The sequence below is a fragment of the Typopeltis vanoorti genome, chromosome 16 (assembly GCF_054136105.1).
Source record: "Typopeltis vanoorti isolate ZY-2024b chromosome 16, IOZ_Tvanoo_1.0, whole genome shotgun sequence".
Classification (NCBI taxonomy): Eukaryota; Metazoa; Arthropoda; class Arachnida; order Uropygi; family Thelyphonidae; genus Typopeltis; species Typopeltis vanoorti.
In genome coordinates, this window is record NC_143564.1 from 394,519 (window position 1) to 409,282 (window position 14,764).

The 14,764-nt window shown below is 36.0% G+C and overlaps 1 protein-coding gene across 4 annotated transcripts in view; it reads right to left on the reverse strand.

Moving 5' to 3' along the window:
- Positions 1–14,764, reverse strand: part of LOC150097824 (USP6 N-terminal-like protein) — a 475,396-nt gene that overhangs the window by 236,285 nt on the left and 224,347 nt on the right. For all 4 annotated transcript variants that reach the window (XM_090406042.1, XM_090406041.1, XM_090406038.1 and 1 more), the window contains one exon: positions 7,582–7,691. In XM_090406042.1, the coding sequence (XP_090262168.1) occupies positions 7,582–7,691 (110 nt within the window). The remainder of the gene's footprint in view (positions 1–7,581; positions 7,692–14,764) is intronic.

A 14,764-nucleotide genomic window follows, 5' to 3' on the forward strand; every position in this document is an offset into this window, starting at 1 on the left:
TACAGTTCTTTGCCGATACACAGCTCAAATGTTTTTCTTATGTTTTTCTTCTTATTTGATTGAGACACCATTTATTTCAGAAGTGATGTCTGAATGCAGGTATTCCCTAATAATGAAATTTTTACACTTTACTAACATGGATTTTGATTATCCCAATCCAAACCTTAAAAAAAAAAATAGCAGGTTTTTTTTACTCTCTCAAAAAGAAGTTCCAGGAAGTTTATACATCAGAACAAGATATCTGAGTGGATGAAAGCCTTATTTTATACAAAGGCCGACTTGATTGGAAAGAGCACATTCCGTTGAAGCTCTTGTTTTGGTTTGAAATGTTTTGAACTTTGTGAATCATCTAGTGGATACGTGTATGAACTAATAATTTATACAGGTAAAGGATCTCAGGTATACAAGTTTACTGCCTAATGCTTCTTTTGGTACACGAATTGTTGTCACTGTAGCATCTTCTCTGCTGAATAAGGGGTACTTACCTCATATAATTATTTAAAACGTCCTGAGCTCACAGACCACTTAGTTACCAAGAAAACTGATGTTTATCGGACTGCTAAGATTACTTGAAAAGAAATACCTGAAAAACTCAAATTGAAGAAATTGAAAAAAAAAGAAATTTGTGTCTTTCAGCATTATTCTTATAAGGTTCATTCCATAGACCAGCTACCATCTCACTCCCCTCTGGATCCTCTCTACCTCCTCTCCATCACCAAGAAACCCTGTCACCCAGATCTGTGCAGAGTAATCATGATGGGATCTTATCAAGACTCAATAAAGAGGAATAATAACCTGCTTGTCTCTGCTAATCAAATTATTCTTCGGTAACCAAGTGATCTGATGAGCTGATTTAATCACTTTTGCTATGTGTCCCCTAAACTTTAACTCCCTATCCACTAACACATCCAAAGGTGGAACTGGAGTACAGTTCTACCAATGTGGTATACTGCTGATATATCTTTTCACACCAAAATGCATTTGCCACATTAAACTGACATCCATTCACCTTAGCCCAGACATGCCAATCGATCCAAATCATCTGCAAAATTTTGACATCATGTGTATTCACTATTGCTATATCCAACTTTGAATCATCGGCAAATAACTATACAGTTCCTCTCAGATCCTTTCCTACATCATGAATGAACAAATTAAATAGCAGTGGTCCAAGAACAGAACCCTGTGGCACACCAATAGTCACAAGCCTTCTTGAGGACTCTACTCCTGAATAAACTACTCTCTGATATCTCATCATCAACAACCTCCTATCGATTTCACCAACCCTATATCCATCCTCATGCGCTGCAGTTTTACTCATTAGAATTCCATGTGGTATCCTGTCAAAGGCCTTTGCAAAGTCCAGAAGTATCACTGTAAACTCATTACCCTTATGCAATTCAGTCATCACTATATTATAAAACGTGAGCAAGTTACTGAGGCATAACCTACCCTTCACAAAACCATGCTGCCCCTACCCCCAAAAAATATCCCATTTCCATCTATCCATTCCTGTATTTTGCTCTTGACCAACTGCTCCAATACTCTGACAACAACTCCAGATATGCTAATCAGTCAGTAATTTGCAACAGTAGTCTTGGAGCCTCATTTATGCAATGGAACTATTTTCCCCTCCTTCCACTCCCTCGGGACTAACCCGGAGCAGAGACTTAGATTAAACAACATGGTCAAGGGCACTGACAATTCCTTTGCCACTTCATGTAAGACTCGAGTTGGTATACCATCCAATCCCACAGATGTATTCCCATTAAGGTTCTGTAATATGCTATTCACCTCCATTTCATTCACCTCAGTTCCCATATAAGCCATCGATTCTCTCATTCCTGCAATATCACTGCCTGGATGTTATACTTTTGCAAAGTGTGTTCACTTAGTAATTCTACTATTTCAACTGATTCGGTTACCTCCCTACCATCAGCATTCCATGAAATCATTCTGCCGTATACATTTTTTCTTTTACTTGCAACATATCGAAAGAACTGTTTGGGATTCTCTTTAGCCTGCGTTGCTAACTTCCTTTCATAATCTGCTTTTGCTTTTCTTACCACACAAGTTACCCTTCTGGCCTGTGCCCTGTACTGTTTGTGTGGCTGCAGGTCACCTGTTCTCCTTAAATTACCTCCACAATTGTTTATTTTTTTGCAGCTCCAGATTATCCATTTAACTCCCACTTGATTTACTCTCCTGATTCTAAGTATGCAGTCAGCCATTACCTCCCTCAAACACTCCTTTACCACTTCCCATGCACTATCAACATCCAGTCCTTTCAGTTTTACATGCCATGGCACTGATCCAAGCAATCTCCTAAGCTTATGAAAATTCCATACATTTAGCCATCTCCCAGGTCAAGACCATAGACCATATGATCACTCTCACCAATTAGTGGCAACGTGGTCATATTCATTTTAGACAAATTCTCAGATGCAATTACTAGATCGAGCAATCTCAAACCCCTAGTATATTCCATCACATGCTGTCTCAGGTAATTATCCTTTAGTAACTGCATAAAATCCATTTTCTTCCTCCCATGTATCCTCTCTCTCCTTCCAATAGATGTTACCATAGTTGACATCCCGCATAATAATTACCTGTCCTCCACTCAATGAGTCTATTTATCGATGCATACTATTTCCATTATCTATTCCATCCCCTGGTCTATAGCAGCACCCAACTGTATATTTTATTCTGCTGGCATCAATCTCACACCAGATAGCCCCAAATGTGTTATTTTCAGTTCTGCAGTTGAATTTCTGTTCTCTTTGGCAGCAGTTCATTGGCTATCATCAATAACACTCCTCCCCCCATTCTTTACTCTCTATCCTTCCTGAACACATTATATCCCACTAACTATATCGTCTTCTGTTAGCCATGTCTTACTAATACCAATAACCTTTGGCCAGGATGAGTCAACCAAGGCCAAATATTCCTCCTGCTTGTTCCTAATACTCCTGGCATTAGTGTACATAAAGTTCAAAAGCCCCTTAGTCCCACCCCTATATTTGAGTTCTGTGGACAGAGCTGTATTGTTAGAACAAATGGCTCTAGCTCTGTGTGTAAGTGTTTTTAAAATGCCATACTGTTGGACTGGATGATGATGTGATTATTTATGTAGATATCTTCCTTGTGTGTTGGCTTTCTGTAAATGGAAAAAGATAGTGATCCATCTGAAAGACAAGTGACTAATGTGTCAAGAAATGGTAAACAGTTATTAGATTCTTTTTCTACTGTGAAGTGGATTTTGGGGTATTGGCTGTTTTGGTAGGTGACAAACACATCCAAAGTGTCTTGTCCATGGGGCCAAATGGCAAACACATTATCAGCATAGCATAACCACACTAGGGGCCTGTATGTAGCTGTGGTAAGTACTTTGTTTTCAAATTGTTCCATGTAAAAGTTTGCTAAAGGAGGTGGGGGGGCATGGCAGTACCATTTGATGTCACCTCTTTATTTACTAATGTACCACTCATAGACACTCTTGATTTGATCAATTCTAAATTCCCCCCCCCCCTGATATCTTTGAATTATTCAAATTTACTATTTATGCTGGTTACTTTACATGGGAGGAAAAATCTACAAACAGATTAATGGTACTTCTTGGCCAATGGCTACAATTCCTAGAAAATAGATAAAATATTGCATCTCCCCATTACTCCTCCCTCTCCTAATACACTAGAACACAGCATTACCATTTCTATTCCCTATGTCAGAGGTACATAAGAAAAGATAGCCAAAGTGCTGATGAAACATGGCCTCCGCACCATATCCAAACCTCATGTTAAACTAGCAACTCTGATCAGCTCACCTAAGGATAAATTTCACCCTCTAGCACACAGTTTCTTAACCAGGGGTGCGTGCACCCCTCGGGGTATGAGAAAGTATTCCTAGGGGTGCGAGCTGGAAAATATTCCAGCATATATTGACTAATTATTTAAATCACATTTGCTCTTTCCATGAGAGGAAAAAAGTAATGCAAACTAAATTATATTTAAGATATATAATCTTTCAACCCATATAGAATTATTCTATTTCACCAAGAACCATTAAATAGAAGTTATACATATTTTTTTTATCTGTTACATTTTAAGAAATTGATCACTATATTCAAAAAATATCCCTGAATGTACTGCCACTCACCAATGCTCACGCATGCGCCCAAGCCAAACGCATGGATACTTGCTGTGCATACACTTGCCATTGTCATGAGAAATGTCATTTCGTTGTGTACAAACATCAACAAAGTGGATCAAGTGATAAATGAACGCTATTTTTTTTGTTTTACTGGCAGTAATCAGTAAGTAAAGAACAACTGATTAAATTTTTTTCTCAAATTATGAAAAAGTTTAGTAAGAACTAAAATTAATTTTTGTTTACACGTTATTTTATAATTTTCTTAAGGAACCATGATCAAATGCGTAGTTAAATAATATGTAAATATTAATTTATTATTTGTAGTAATCCTTGCCATGTCAAAATGATGCTGATGAAAAGATGATTATGTTGCTTATGGATTTACTTGTGCAACAGAGAAAGAAGGTACTCAAAGACCACAATGCATTTTATGTTGCAAAATATTTTCAAACTCCAATCTTAAATCGTCAAAGTTGTTAGAACATTTCAACAATCAGCATGGTGGTAAAGCTGCAGGATTTCCACTTAACATGTTTAAGTCTAAGAAGGCACCAGTCAATAGCAGCAGTATCATTACATATTTTACTCTGGGGGTAGTTCAGAAGCCTTTGCTAGAAGCTTCTTATCAGGTGGCATATCTCTGCGTAAAGAAAAAAAACCCTCATACAATAGCTGAAGAATTGGTGAAACCATGTGCACTTGAAATTATGAAAATTGTATTAGGTTCTGAAGCACATAAGAAAATTCAGCAGATTCCATTATCAAACAATGTGCTTCAATTACGCATTCAAGACATCAGTCAGGATATTTTACTGCAAGTAGTACCAGATATTAAAACCAGTCATCTGAAAGTGTGTATTTAACTGGACGAGTCAACTGACATTGATAATTCCAGTGAGTTATTAGTAATTGTGCAATGCATAAAGGAAAAGGAAATTTTGGAAGAATTTTTATTTTGTGATCAATTGGAACTGAGAGCAAGAGGAATTGATGTTTTTAATCAGATTAAAAACTTTTTCTTGAAACATCAAATACCAATGGGTATAATTAGCTTAATATGTACTGATGGTGCACCTTCGATGTTAGACAAAAATTCCAGTTTTTTTGCCTATATCAAAAAAGTACGCAAGTTACAATAACACATTTTTAACCGCCATGCACTTGCACCAAAAACTTTCCCAGGGAACTTTAAAAAAATATTTAGCTACGGCGGTAATACATAGTAAATTATATTCGAGGACGGGCACTTAATCATCATATCTTTCGTGCTTTTTGCAGAGAAATCAGTGCTAACTGTAGTGTGCTTTTTTATCACACTGACATAAGATGGCTCTCCAAGGGACGTATGCTTAGCAGAGTTTTTTAAATGCACGAGGAGATTATTCAGTTTCTTACTAACCAGAATTGTAACTTAGTTCAAGACCTTGCAAGAAGATATGCAGTAATTCAATTGACCAACTTAGCAGATATTTTCACTCACCTAAATGAATTAAATATATCAATGCAAGGGTGGTAAGAACATGATAACATCTGGTGAAAAATTATTTGATTTTATTGAAAAATGGTAATTTTGCAAAACTTTCTCTTGCTTGATGAAATTGTTCTGGAAAACGAAAAAATCACAATTTTACCTGAAATTGTAATACATTTGCAACAATTGATTCTTTTCATAGATATTTTTCCATGGGAGATATTGGCAAAGAGCAGAAGTGGATACTGGATCCATTTCTTTTTGATCTTAATTCTATAAACAATGGTAATTTAATAAAAGATAATTTTACTGAAATGGAGCCAGTGCTCGTATTCAAATGGAATTTGAGAAATTGGATTTAGAGCAAATCTGGTGTACTCAGAACCATTTTCATTAACTGGTGAAGACAGCATTGCAGACACTTCTACCATTTGTTACCACCTCTTTGCAAAATGGGATTTTCATCACTTTTGCATATAAAACAAAAACCCGAAATCGCTTAAATGCAAGTGATGATACGAGCACAGCCTTTTCGCTTTCAAAATATTATTATGAAAAAGCAACAACAAATTAGTCACTAAAAATTGATGTGTTATTTTGATTTTATGTTGATACATATATGTATATGTATTTTTCAATAAATTGTTTTGCAATAAATTTTCTTTTCTAACAAATAAATTTTATTTTCTAACAAAAAAAAAACACATTTTTCAAGGGGGTATGCGAGAATGTAAATTTCAGTTCACTGAGATGCAGACCAGTAAAAAGGTTTAAGAACCACTGTTCTGGCACATCCTTGAGTGTATGAAGTTCCCTGTGACTTGGCCTACTATGGGCAAACAGGAAGATCGGTCAACATCCGCCTGGAAGAACATAAAAAAAATACATTCGCTACTATTATTATGGCAAGTCAGGACTGGCAGACCAGACTTTGGACACCGTTTCATAGAGGATTAGATGGAAGAAAATGAATGTGCTATTTAGAAGTCATTACAGATCTGAAGGATTATTTTTTGAGTCAGCCATGGCTTTGAAGGCCTGGTTGGCCAAGTGGTTAGCGTGTCTGCTCTCCAGCCAAGAGGCCGTGGGTTCGAATCCTGCCATGGGCATGGATGTTTGTGATTGTCCTGTAAACTTTGTGTGGAAAGGGAATCTGCAACCCTACCGCTTATTCTAGCAGAAGACAACATTGCCAAACCCATGTGAGGTATGGCAATGACCATATGGCATCTACGGATGTCAACTGTGAAATTTTTTTTTTATGGCTTTGAAGAATTTTCCTAACCTTAACAAATATGGTTGCATTAATTTTCCAAAAATTTGGGAGACTATTATCTTAAGCGCAACTTCCACATAGTTGTAATTTTTTTTATTTATTTTTTTACAACATCAGAAGGTGCCAAAATAGGACTTTAGATCGTTTGCCCATTACAATTGTATTGTTTCACTTACTCACTGTTGCGTATACAAGCTGTGTTGTGCTCTGATGATGCTGATTTGAAATTCAGCAAAATATAAACAGTCAATAAAAATATATTTTGGTAAAATTGTTTGGTGTTGTTAATACTGTTAAAAATAAGTCACGAATAGCCATCAACACCTAAGCTTATCTGTTAGATTAAACCAAATCAGAAAAATGAAAAAAAACTAGCAATTAAGACATTTGGAGAATGGATCAAAGAAGTCTCTTGCCTAAAGGAAGGATTACCTTTTATATTATTATTATTGTTATTACCCCAAGACTCATCTGGGAGGTCCTTTTATCACACACACACACACACACATCTCATCATACCATGTCTTAAACACACTCCAACTCCTTGCAGACACCACACTCTCAGGCAAGGCATTCCAATCATTCACAACTCTGCACGATATATTAATAAATGTTCAGAAATACGTTAGGATTCCTACTCTTATTTAGGGTATAATCTATGTGATGAGAAGCGTATTTCACTTACTTAACACTGTATCTTTCCCTGAACATAAGGTGATTACGGTAGGTCCTATTGACATCCAAATCTATTTGGCGAATATCTGATGACCATTTTCTTGCACTATTTCTCATTTCCTACAGTGAGAAAATAGAAACAAAGAATGATAAAGAATTCGAAAGTGCAATTTTCAAAGTTCGCCACAGCTGAAGTGACTTAACTAATGCTTATCTTTAACACTCAGATTTTCGTTTTGCATATATACATACATGCAAATTTCCCACATGACATTACTAACTTTGATTTTAAGAGTAACCTGTGGCATAGTAAATTAAATAATAAAGAAACACATAAAAACCACAGTGATTTCTTTCATTAGTAAAAGGACAAATATTTCGTACTAAAATTAATAGTACATCTTCAGTGTCTGTTACAGTAATAGGAATGGAATACAGGCAAAACATTCAGTGGATCATCTATTAAAATACAATTGTTACCGCATGCTAGGAAATAATAGAAAATAACAAATTTAATGTATTAAGATAAATGGTTTTTTACATAAGATAAAAGTCTCCCAGATCTTTGAGAGAGAAAGACAGTCATTTCTATTTAAATTCGGTCAGTGTAAGATAGTTTCACAACTTTCTTTGAATAAGCGTTCATATTTGAATCTGCATCTATGGAGAAGAACAACTTTATCCCACTGGACACTATGAGTAGAGTCAATACTGTGCTGCACCAGACCAGACTTCAGAGGTTTGTTATAATCAACATAATATTGATGTTTTTTTATTCTTTTTTCCAAAGAACGGCCAGTTTGTCCAAAATAAGAGACATCGCATTAGCAAGGTATTTGGTAAACACCAGCCAAAGATAGAGAAGACAATTTATCCTTTGTAGAAGGTAATAAAGAAGAAATTTTGTTGATAGGAATATATGTTGGAATCAATTGATACTTTTTCAGAATTCTACCTATAGGTTCTGAGATTCCTGGAATGTACGGAATAGGAACTCTGTGGACTGTTGAAGAAACTGTAGGTATTGGAACATAAGAGTCAAGTATCTGTTGGATTTGATTGGAGTTGTAATCATTTGATTCCATTAACTTTTTAATGATGGAAAGTTCTTGTTGTAACATTATTGGGGAAGAGCAAACAAACTTTATGTGCTCTATGAATTAGAGATTTAAGAATGCCAAATTTTTGAGACGTGTGGTGCACAGACTTTTTGTGAATGTATCTGCCAGTAAATGTGGGTTTTTGAAAGACGCTTGTAGATAAGGTACCAGACGTTCTAGTAAGGAGGATGTCCAAAAATGGTAAAGTACCAGAGTTTTCTTTTTCCATAGTGAATTGGATGCAGGGGTGAAGGTTATTTATCCACTGTAGAAAAGTGGTGAGTTCATCTTCAGTGTGTGGCCAACTTCATCTTCAGTGTGTGTCAGCAAAAACATCATCGACGTAACAGTACCAAAGAGATGGTTGAGGATGAATGGATGAGAACATAGTGTCTTCGAATTGTTTCAAATAGTAGTTTGCCAAAGGTGGAGACAGAGGGCTACCCATGGCAGTACCTTCAATTTGTTTGTAGATTTTGTTTCTCCAACTGAAAAACTAACTTAAAATTACCTGTGAATCAAAAATGTAACTAGAACTCTCTACTCCCAATACCACTTGCTATTTTTTTTTTTACAAAACCATTTGACGTTAAAGTGCTAATCTTTGTCCAACTACAACTCTTCTATGTAAGTGCTATGTGGGATTCGGCTGTGCACCAAGGACATATTACATATTTCTTTTTGACAAACTTAAGGCAGCCTAAACTCTAGAATAAAATTTATGGAAATTGAAAATAACTACTGCTTACCATTTTCAGATGCTTCAGTCACCAGACTACAAGGCAGCTCTGAGTTCTATGCCATCACAGAACAAACATACTAATAGGTGCTTAAATATGAATTCACACCATCATCGTTCTGAAATGTATGGCATAATAAAAACACTAGCACACACCTTGAGCTATTTGCTCAAATGATCATATTCCTAAAACAATGACAATACTTTTTGAAATGGTGCTAATGCTAGTAATGGATAGATATAATTCTACAAAAATAAAAAGATTATCTCCCTAATCAAATAATACAAAACTATGATCTCTTCAAAACAGTAGTTCAATAGATTAGGAGAATTTCTGAAATAATAATAATAATAAAACAACTCAGCACATGTCATTTGCAAACCACCTATAAATACTGATATTCAAACTAATTTCCATTATCTGCTCTCTAAAGCTGACATTCACTCATTATCACTATAGGAGTGCAGAGGATACAATGCTCTCTGAATTTCCCTATAAGACACTCTGGGAAATGGGCAGCCGAAAAAGAGAAGAATATGAAAATTACATATTTATGAATCAAAAGAGAAAAAGTAGGCAGACTGCTTGATATCCTTATGCAGTAAGTTAGAGAAAAACTGCTATCTAAAAAGACTCTGCTTCAAAACTGAATGGCTATTGTGAGAATCTGCATATGCTCAATGAAACAGTTTATATTTAAATAAAGCTGGCTACAACAAAATGCCAAAGATAGATCTGAGAGATCTATCTTTGGCATTTTGTTATAACTTTCGTGATGATACATATCATCATGAAAGTTATAACATAACTTTCATGATGATATGTATCAAAACATAAGTCAAAAAAAGCACCTATAAGAGACTCGGGCTTGAGTAATTTGTTAACAATAATATTTGCTGTTTGGTTCCTAACATAATTTAGTGAGCAATCAATATATTTACTTTATAATCATCTTATATTAAATGATATAAGTAATATATTTGAATATATTACTTATTTCAATATATTTTAAGTAATATATTGAAAATTTTAGTCGTTTTATATTAATTAACACCTCTGCAGCATAGGCAGAACTAGGACAAATTCTTGATAAAGTTAACAAGATCAGTAATAATAAATTTAGTTTAATCCTTTATCCAAGTGTAAGCAAAGAAAGTTTGTGCCTGAAAATATCTTAGGACTGAGGCAATATAATAAATTTAGTTTAATCCTTTATCCAACTGTGAGCAAACAAAGTTTGCGCCTGAAAGTATCTTCAGGACTGGGATAAGGTGGTAAAACACCAGGGCACTCCTTGCAAAGGTGGAGCAAGCTACCAAAACTCCTATCTCAGTATCTCCCATAATGCAAAACACATCTCCTTACGGATATGTCTAATGTTATGCATTAAGGGAACCTTACCCCAGTCCGGAAGATACTTTCAGGTGCAAACTTTGTTTGCTCACACTTGGATAAAGGATTAAACTAAATTTATTATACTCTAACCAAGTGAAAAATAAGCTTTCAACATCTTTCTCTAAATCCAGAGTAATTTATTAAAAAAGGGTGGCACACCATTTGGCAACTCCTACAGGTAGAGATGACCTGCTAATGCTTCTGCCTGATATCTCCACTTGGGCCTGGCTCCCACTGAAGAGACCTCAATAAAGGTCAAAACTAGTCTGGGTTGTGGCCCTTCCCTTAATGCATAACATTAGACATATCCGCAAGGAGATGTGTTTTGCATTATGGGAGATACTGAGATAGGAGTGTTGGTATCTTGCTCCACCTTTGCAAGTAGTGCCCTGGTGTTTTACCACCTTACCCCAGTCCTGAAGATACTTTCAGGCGCAAACTTTGTTTGCTCACACTTGGAAAAAGGATTAAACTAAATTTATTATACTCTAACCAAGTGAAAAATAAACTTTCAAGGACTGAGGCAAGGTAGTGCAACACCAGGCAACGTCTAACCAAGCTAAAAATAAACTTCCAACATCTTTCTCTATATCCAGAGTATTTCAATAAGGTGGTACACCTGTTGGCAACTTGTATAGGTAAATATGACCTCTCCTATTGCTTCTGCCTTAGTATCTCCAAGTTTGGGTCTGCCTCCCACTGCCGAGACCTCAATAAAGGTCGAAACCAGTCTGGGTAGTGGCCCCTTTCCTTAATGCATAGCAGTATACATGTCCGCAAGGAGATGTGCTTTGCATTATGGGAGATACTGAGACAAGGAGTGATGAGAGCTTGGTCCACCTTGCTCGGAGTTGCCTGGTGTGGCGCTACCTTACCTCAGTCCTGAGGATATTTTCAGCGCAAACTTTGTTTGCTTACACTTGGATAAAGGATTAAACTAAATTTATTATAGTCTAACCAAGTGAAAAATAAACTTCCAAAGATCAGTAATAACAGAGGACTTCAACTTAATCTAAGCAAGAAAAATATTATAGTCCTCAAAGGAAATACAAACAGGGAAGCTCTTGAGAAACAAGTCTACCTTAATAGAGAAAGATTGAGGAAGTCAGTAAGTTTGAATACCTGGGATCCATTATTAACACGTTCGCTGCCACGCTACTTTGGCATAGTCTGTTCCCGTACGCTGAGCAATTTCACTTCTTCAAGGTCAGTATGGTAATCTCATTGCTGGCGGTAAGCGTCATACGAGTGTACTCGTAGCTGGCTTGTGTGGCTGGTTTACCAACTACGAGTATACTCGTAGTTGGCAGCGAACGAGTTAATGTGAAGAATTGCTGTTTAGAAGATATCAGAAGAAGATTAGGAATGGCTGAAACAACAGTCAGAGACTGTCTAAAATCTTGAGGGATGAATCTATCTCCATGGGAACAAAGTTAAGGATTTTGAATGTGGTTGTTTTTCCAACAGCGACTTATGAATGTGAGTGGAAACGAAAGAAGTAAGATAAGAAAAAAAGCTGCTTTTGAGATGTAGTGTTACAGAAGGCTGTTGAGCCTTCTGTAATTTTACTAATATATGTATAGCAGACACTCACTATAACAAACCTCAAGAGACCAAAGAAATAGCTTGGTAAAGTGCAAGGCTCATTACAATGAATTCAGAAAGAATGAACCCTATCTCCAGTACATATCCAAGAAACAAACAAAAGTGGGAGAGAAGAGAACAAAGAGATAATTCCTTAATCATTAAATATTTTGTGTGTCATTTTGCTCATCAGAATGTCCTCTCTGAGTTGGATAAAGAGAAAAGCTGCAAAATGATACTGCTAGATGTTACAAAGGTGTTTAACAGGATACCACATGGAACTCTGTTATACAAATTGGAGCAAATAGGGATGGTTATGACTGATAGATAGCAAACATGGACAGATCCCAAACAGTGACTAGCAGTGTATTGCAGAGATCAGTGCTTGGACCACTGTTTTTTCTATCTGTATCTATATTTGTATTTAAAATGATATAGGAAATGATTTGAAAGGAAATACTCAGTTGTTTGCTGATGAGCAAAATTAGGTAGAATAATAAAGGTGATGGAGAAGGCTTGCAGAGGGATTTAAATAGGCTGACAGTATTATTATTAACATCATTCATTTTAGTAAAATTATGGAGACTATAACTGTGTTAAGAATAATTACTTTCATTTCCCAATGTTTTTACCATTATATTAAGGTCACCATCTGGTTCACATATCTATACAAAGACAAGCTATATTGCATTTCTAACAGAAAGCCAAAGTGACAAGATTTGCTCAACTTACTCTATGGGCCTGACCACTAGTGAACAAAAACTACATGAAAGCTATATTCTATTTATAACATCATCAGAGAACAAATTCATATAGATAGTTTTAATACAGCAAAAGTGGTTGCCTAATCCTTAATTTAATAAAACTGTTATATTAGAGTTATGATCCTGGATTGCTTACAGTCCTAATGATAATTAACTCTTAGATCAAAAGTTTAAATGGGCAGAATATGTGCTATCGATATTCTTGGACCACCATTCTTGTTAAGTTTAGATTGCTTGATAAGAATCTCACAGGCTTCCATAAATTTACGCTCATACCATGTTTAGGTGTGATGTAAACAACAGATGCATTTCCAATCAATTCTGTGTAGTGTGTTAAGGGAATGATCAGAAGATCCAGATTTACCATAGTTATTAAATTTAATATGCCATTTATGTTCCTTTTTTTCTGATAGGAATTGTGCATCCTGTTTCATCTATATAGTGAAAATTCCAGGTGCAATGAATATGGTAGATTCCAGGATGGGCCTGTGGAGGAAGTGGATCCTTGGATGAGCTGAATAAGTTTTTTTAATTTTGCACGAGGTTTAAAGGTAGCATTAAGGTTGTATTTCTGTAGTATTCTGTTTAATTTATCTGATATGTCTTTAATGTATGGAATGACTACAGTTTTATTGTAATCTAGTTAATTTTTGTTTTTAAGTGGAGTCTCGTGAGAATTTTGTTCACAGTATTTTGGCTGTAGCCATTTTTCAGGAAAGTATTGCTGATAACTTTTAATTCATGTTTAAGTGCTTCTTCACTGGAGCAAATCTTCAAAGCCCTGTTTTTTAGTGTGTTAATGACACCTAGATTTTGTGTTGGGTGGTGGTGGTGGTATGAGTTTATGTATAACTATTGGCCAGTATCTGTAGGCTTAGAGTAAAGTAAAGACTGCCAGAAGAAACATAAGTGACAAGCATATCTGTAAAGGGAACTGAGCTCTGACTTTCAATTTAAGTTGTGAATTGTATGTGTTTGTGTTGTTTGTTTAGGTGGCTGAGGAATGTGTCTAATGTCCAGCAGCCATGGGACCAGATAAATAACAAAAATATCATCATACATAAATAACGTATCTAAGCCAGACTTTGGGTATACTGTTTAACCTTTATATCAATGACATTGTCAGTGGATTGCAGGGGGTGGGGGGGAATTTCAGTTGTTTGCAGATGATGTGAAGCTGGGAAGGGTTACTAATAATCGTGCAATGTGGTAGTCCTGCAAGAGGATTTGAATAGGCTAGACGGATGGGCAAATGAATGGGGATGTTGGTTTAATGCAGCAAAATGTAAGGTCTTGAGGCTTGGGACACATCGATGGGACAATGCATTCTCTATTGGAGGAGCTGTACTGGAGGAAGTAGAGGAGATGAGATCTGGAGTTGATGATTGATAGAAAACTGAAATTCAGGGAACTTATTGCAAAGGTGGTGAGGGCAACTCAGAGGATTGCTGCAATAATGAGGACGCTGACCTGCAGAGATAAAACAGTTTTCTTTCCACTGTATAAGACCCTGATCAGACCACACTTAGACTACTGTTCTCAGATTTGGTCCCCAGGATTTGAAGGGAATAAATTAACTGTGGAAAGGGTACAAAGGCAGATAACAAAGA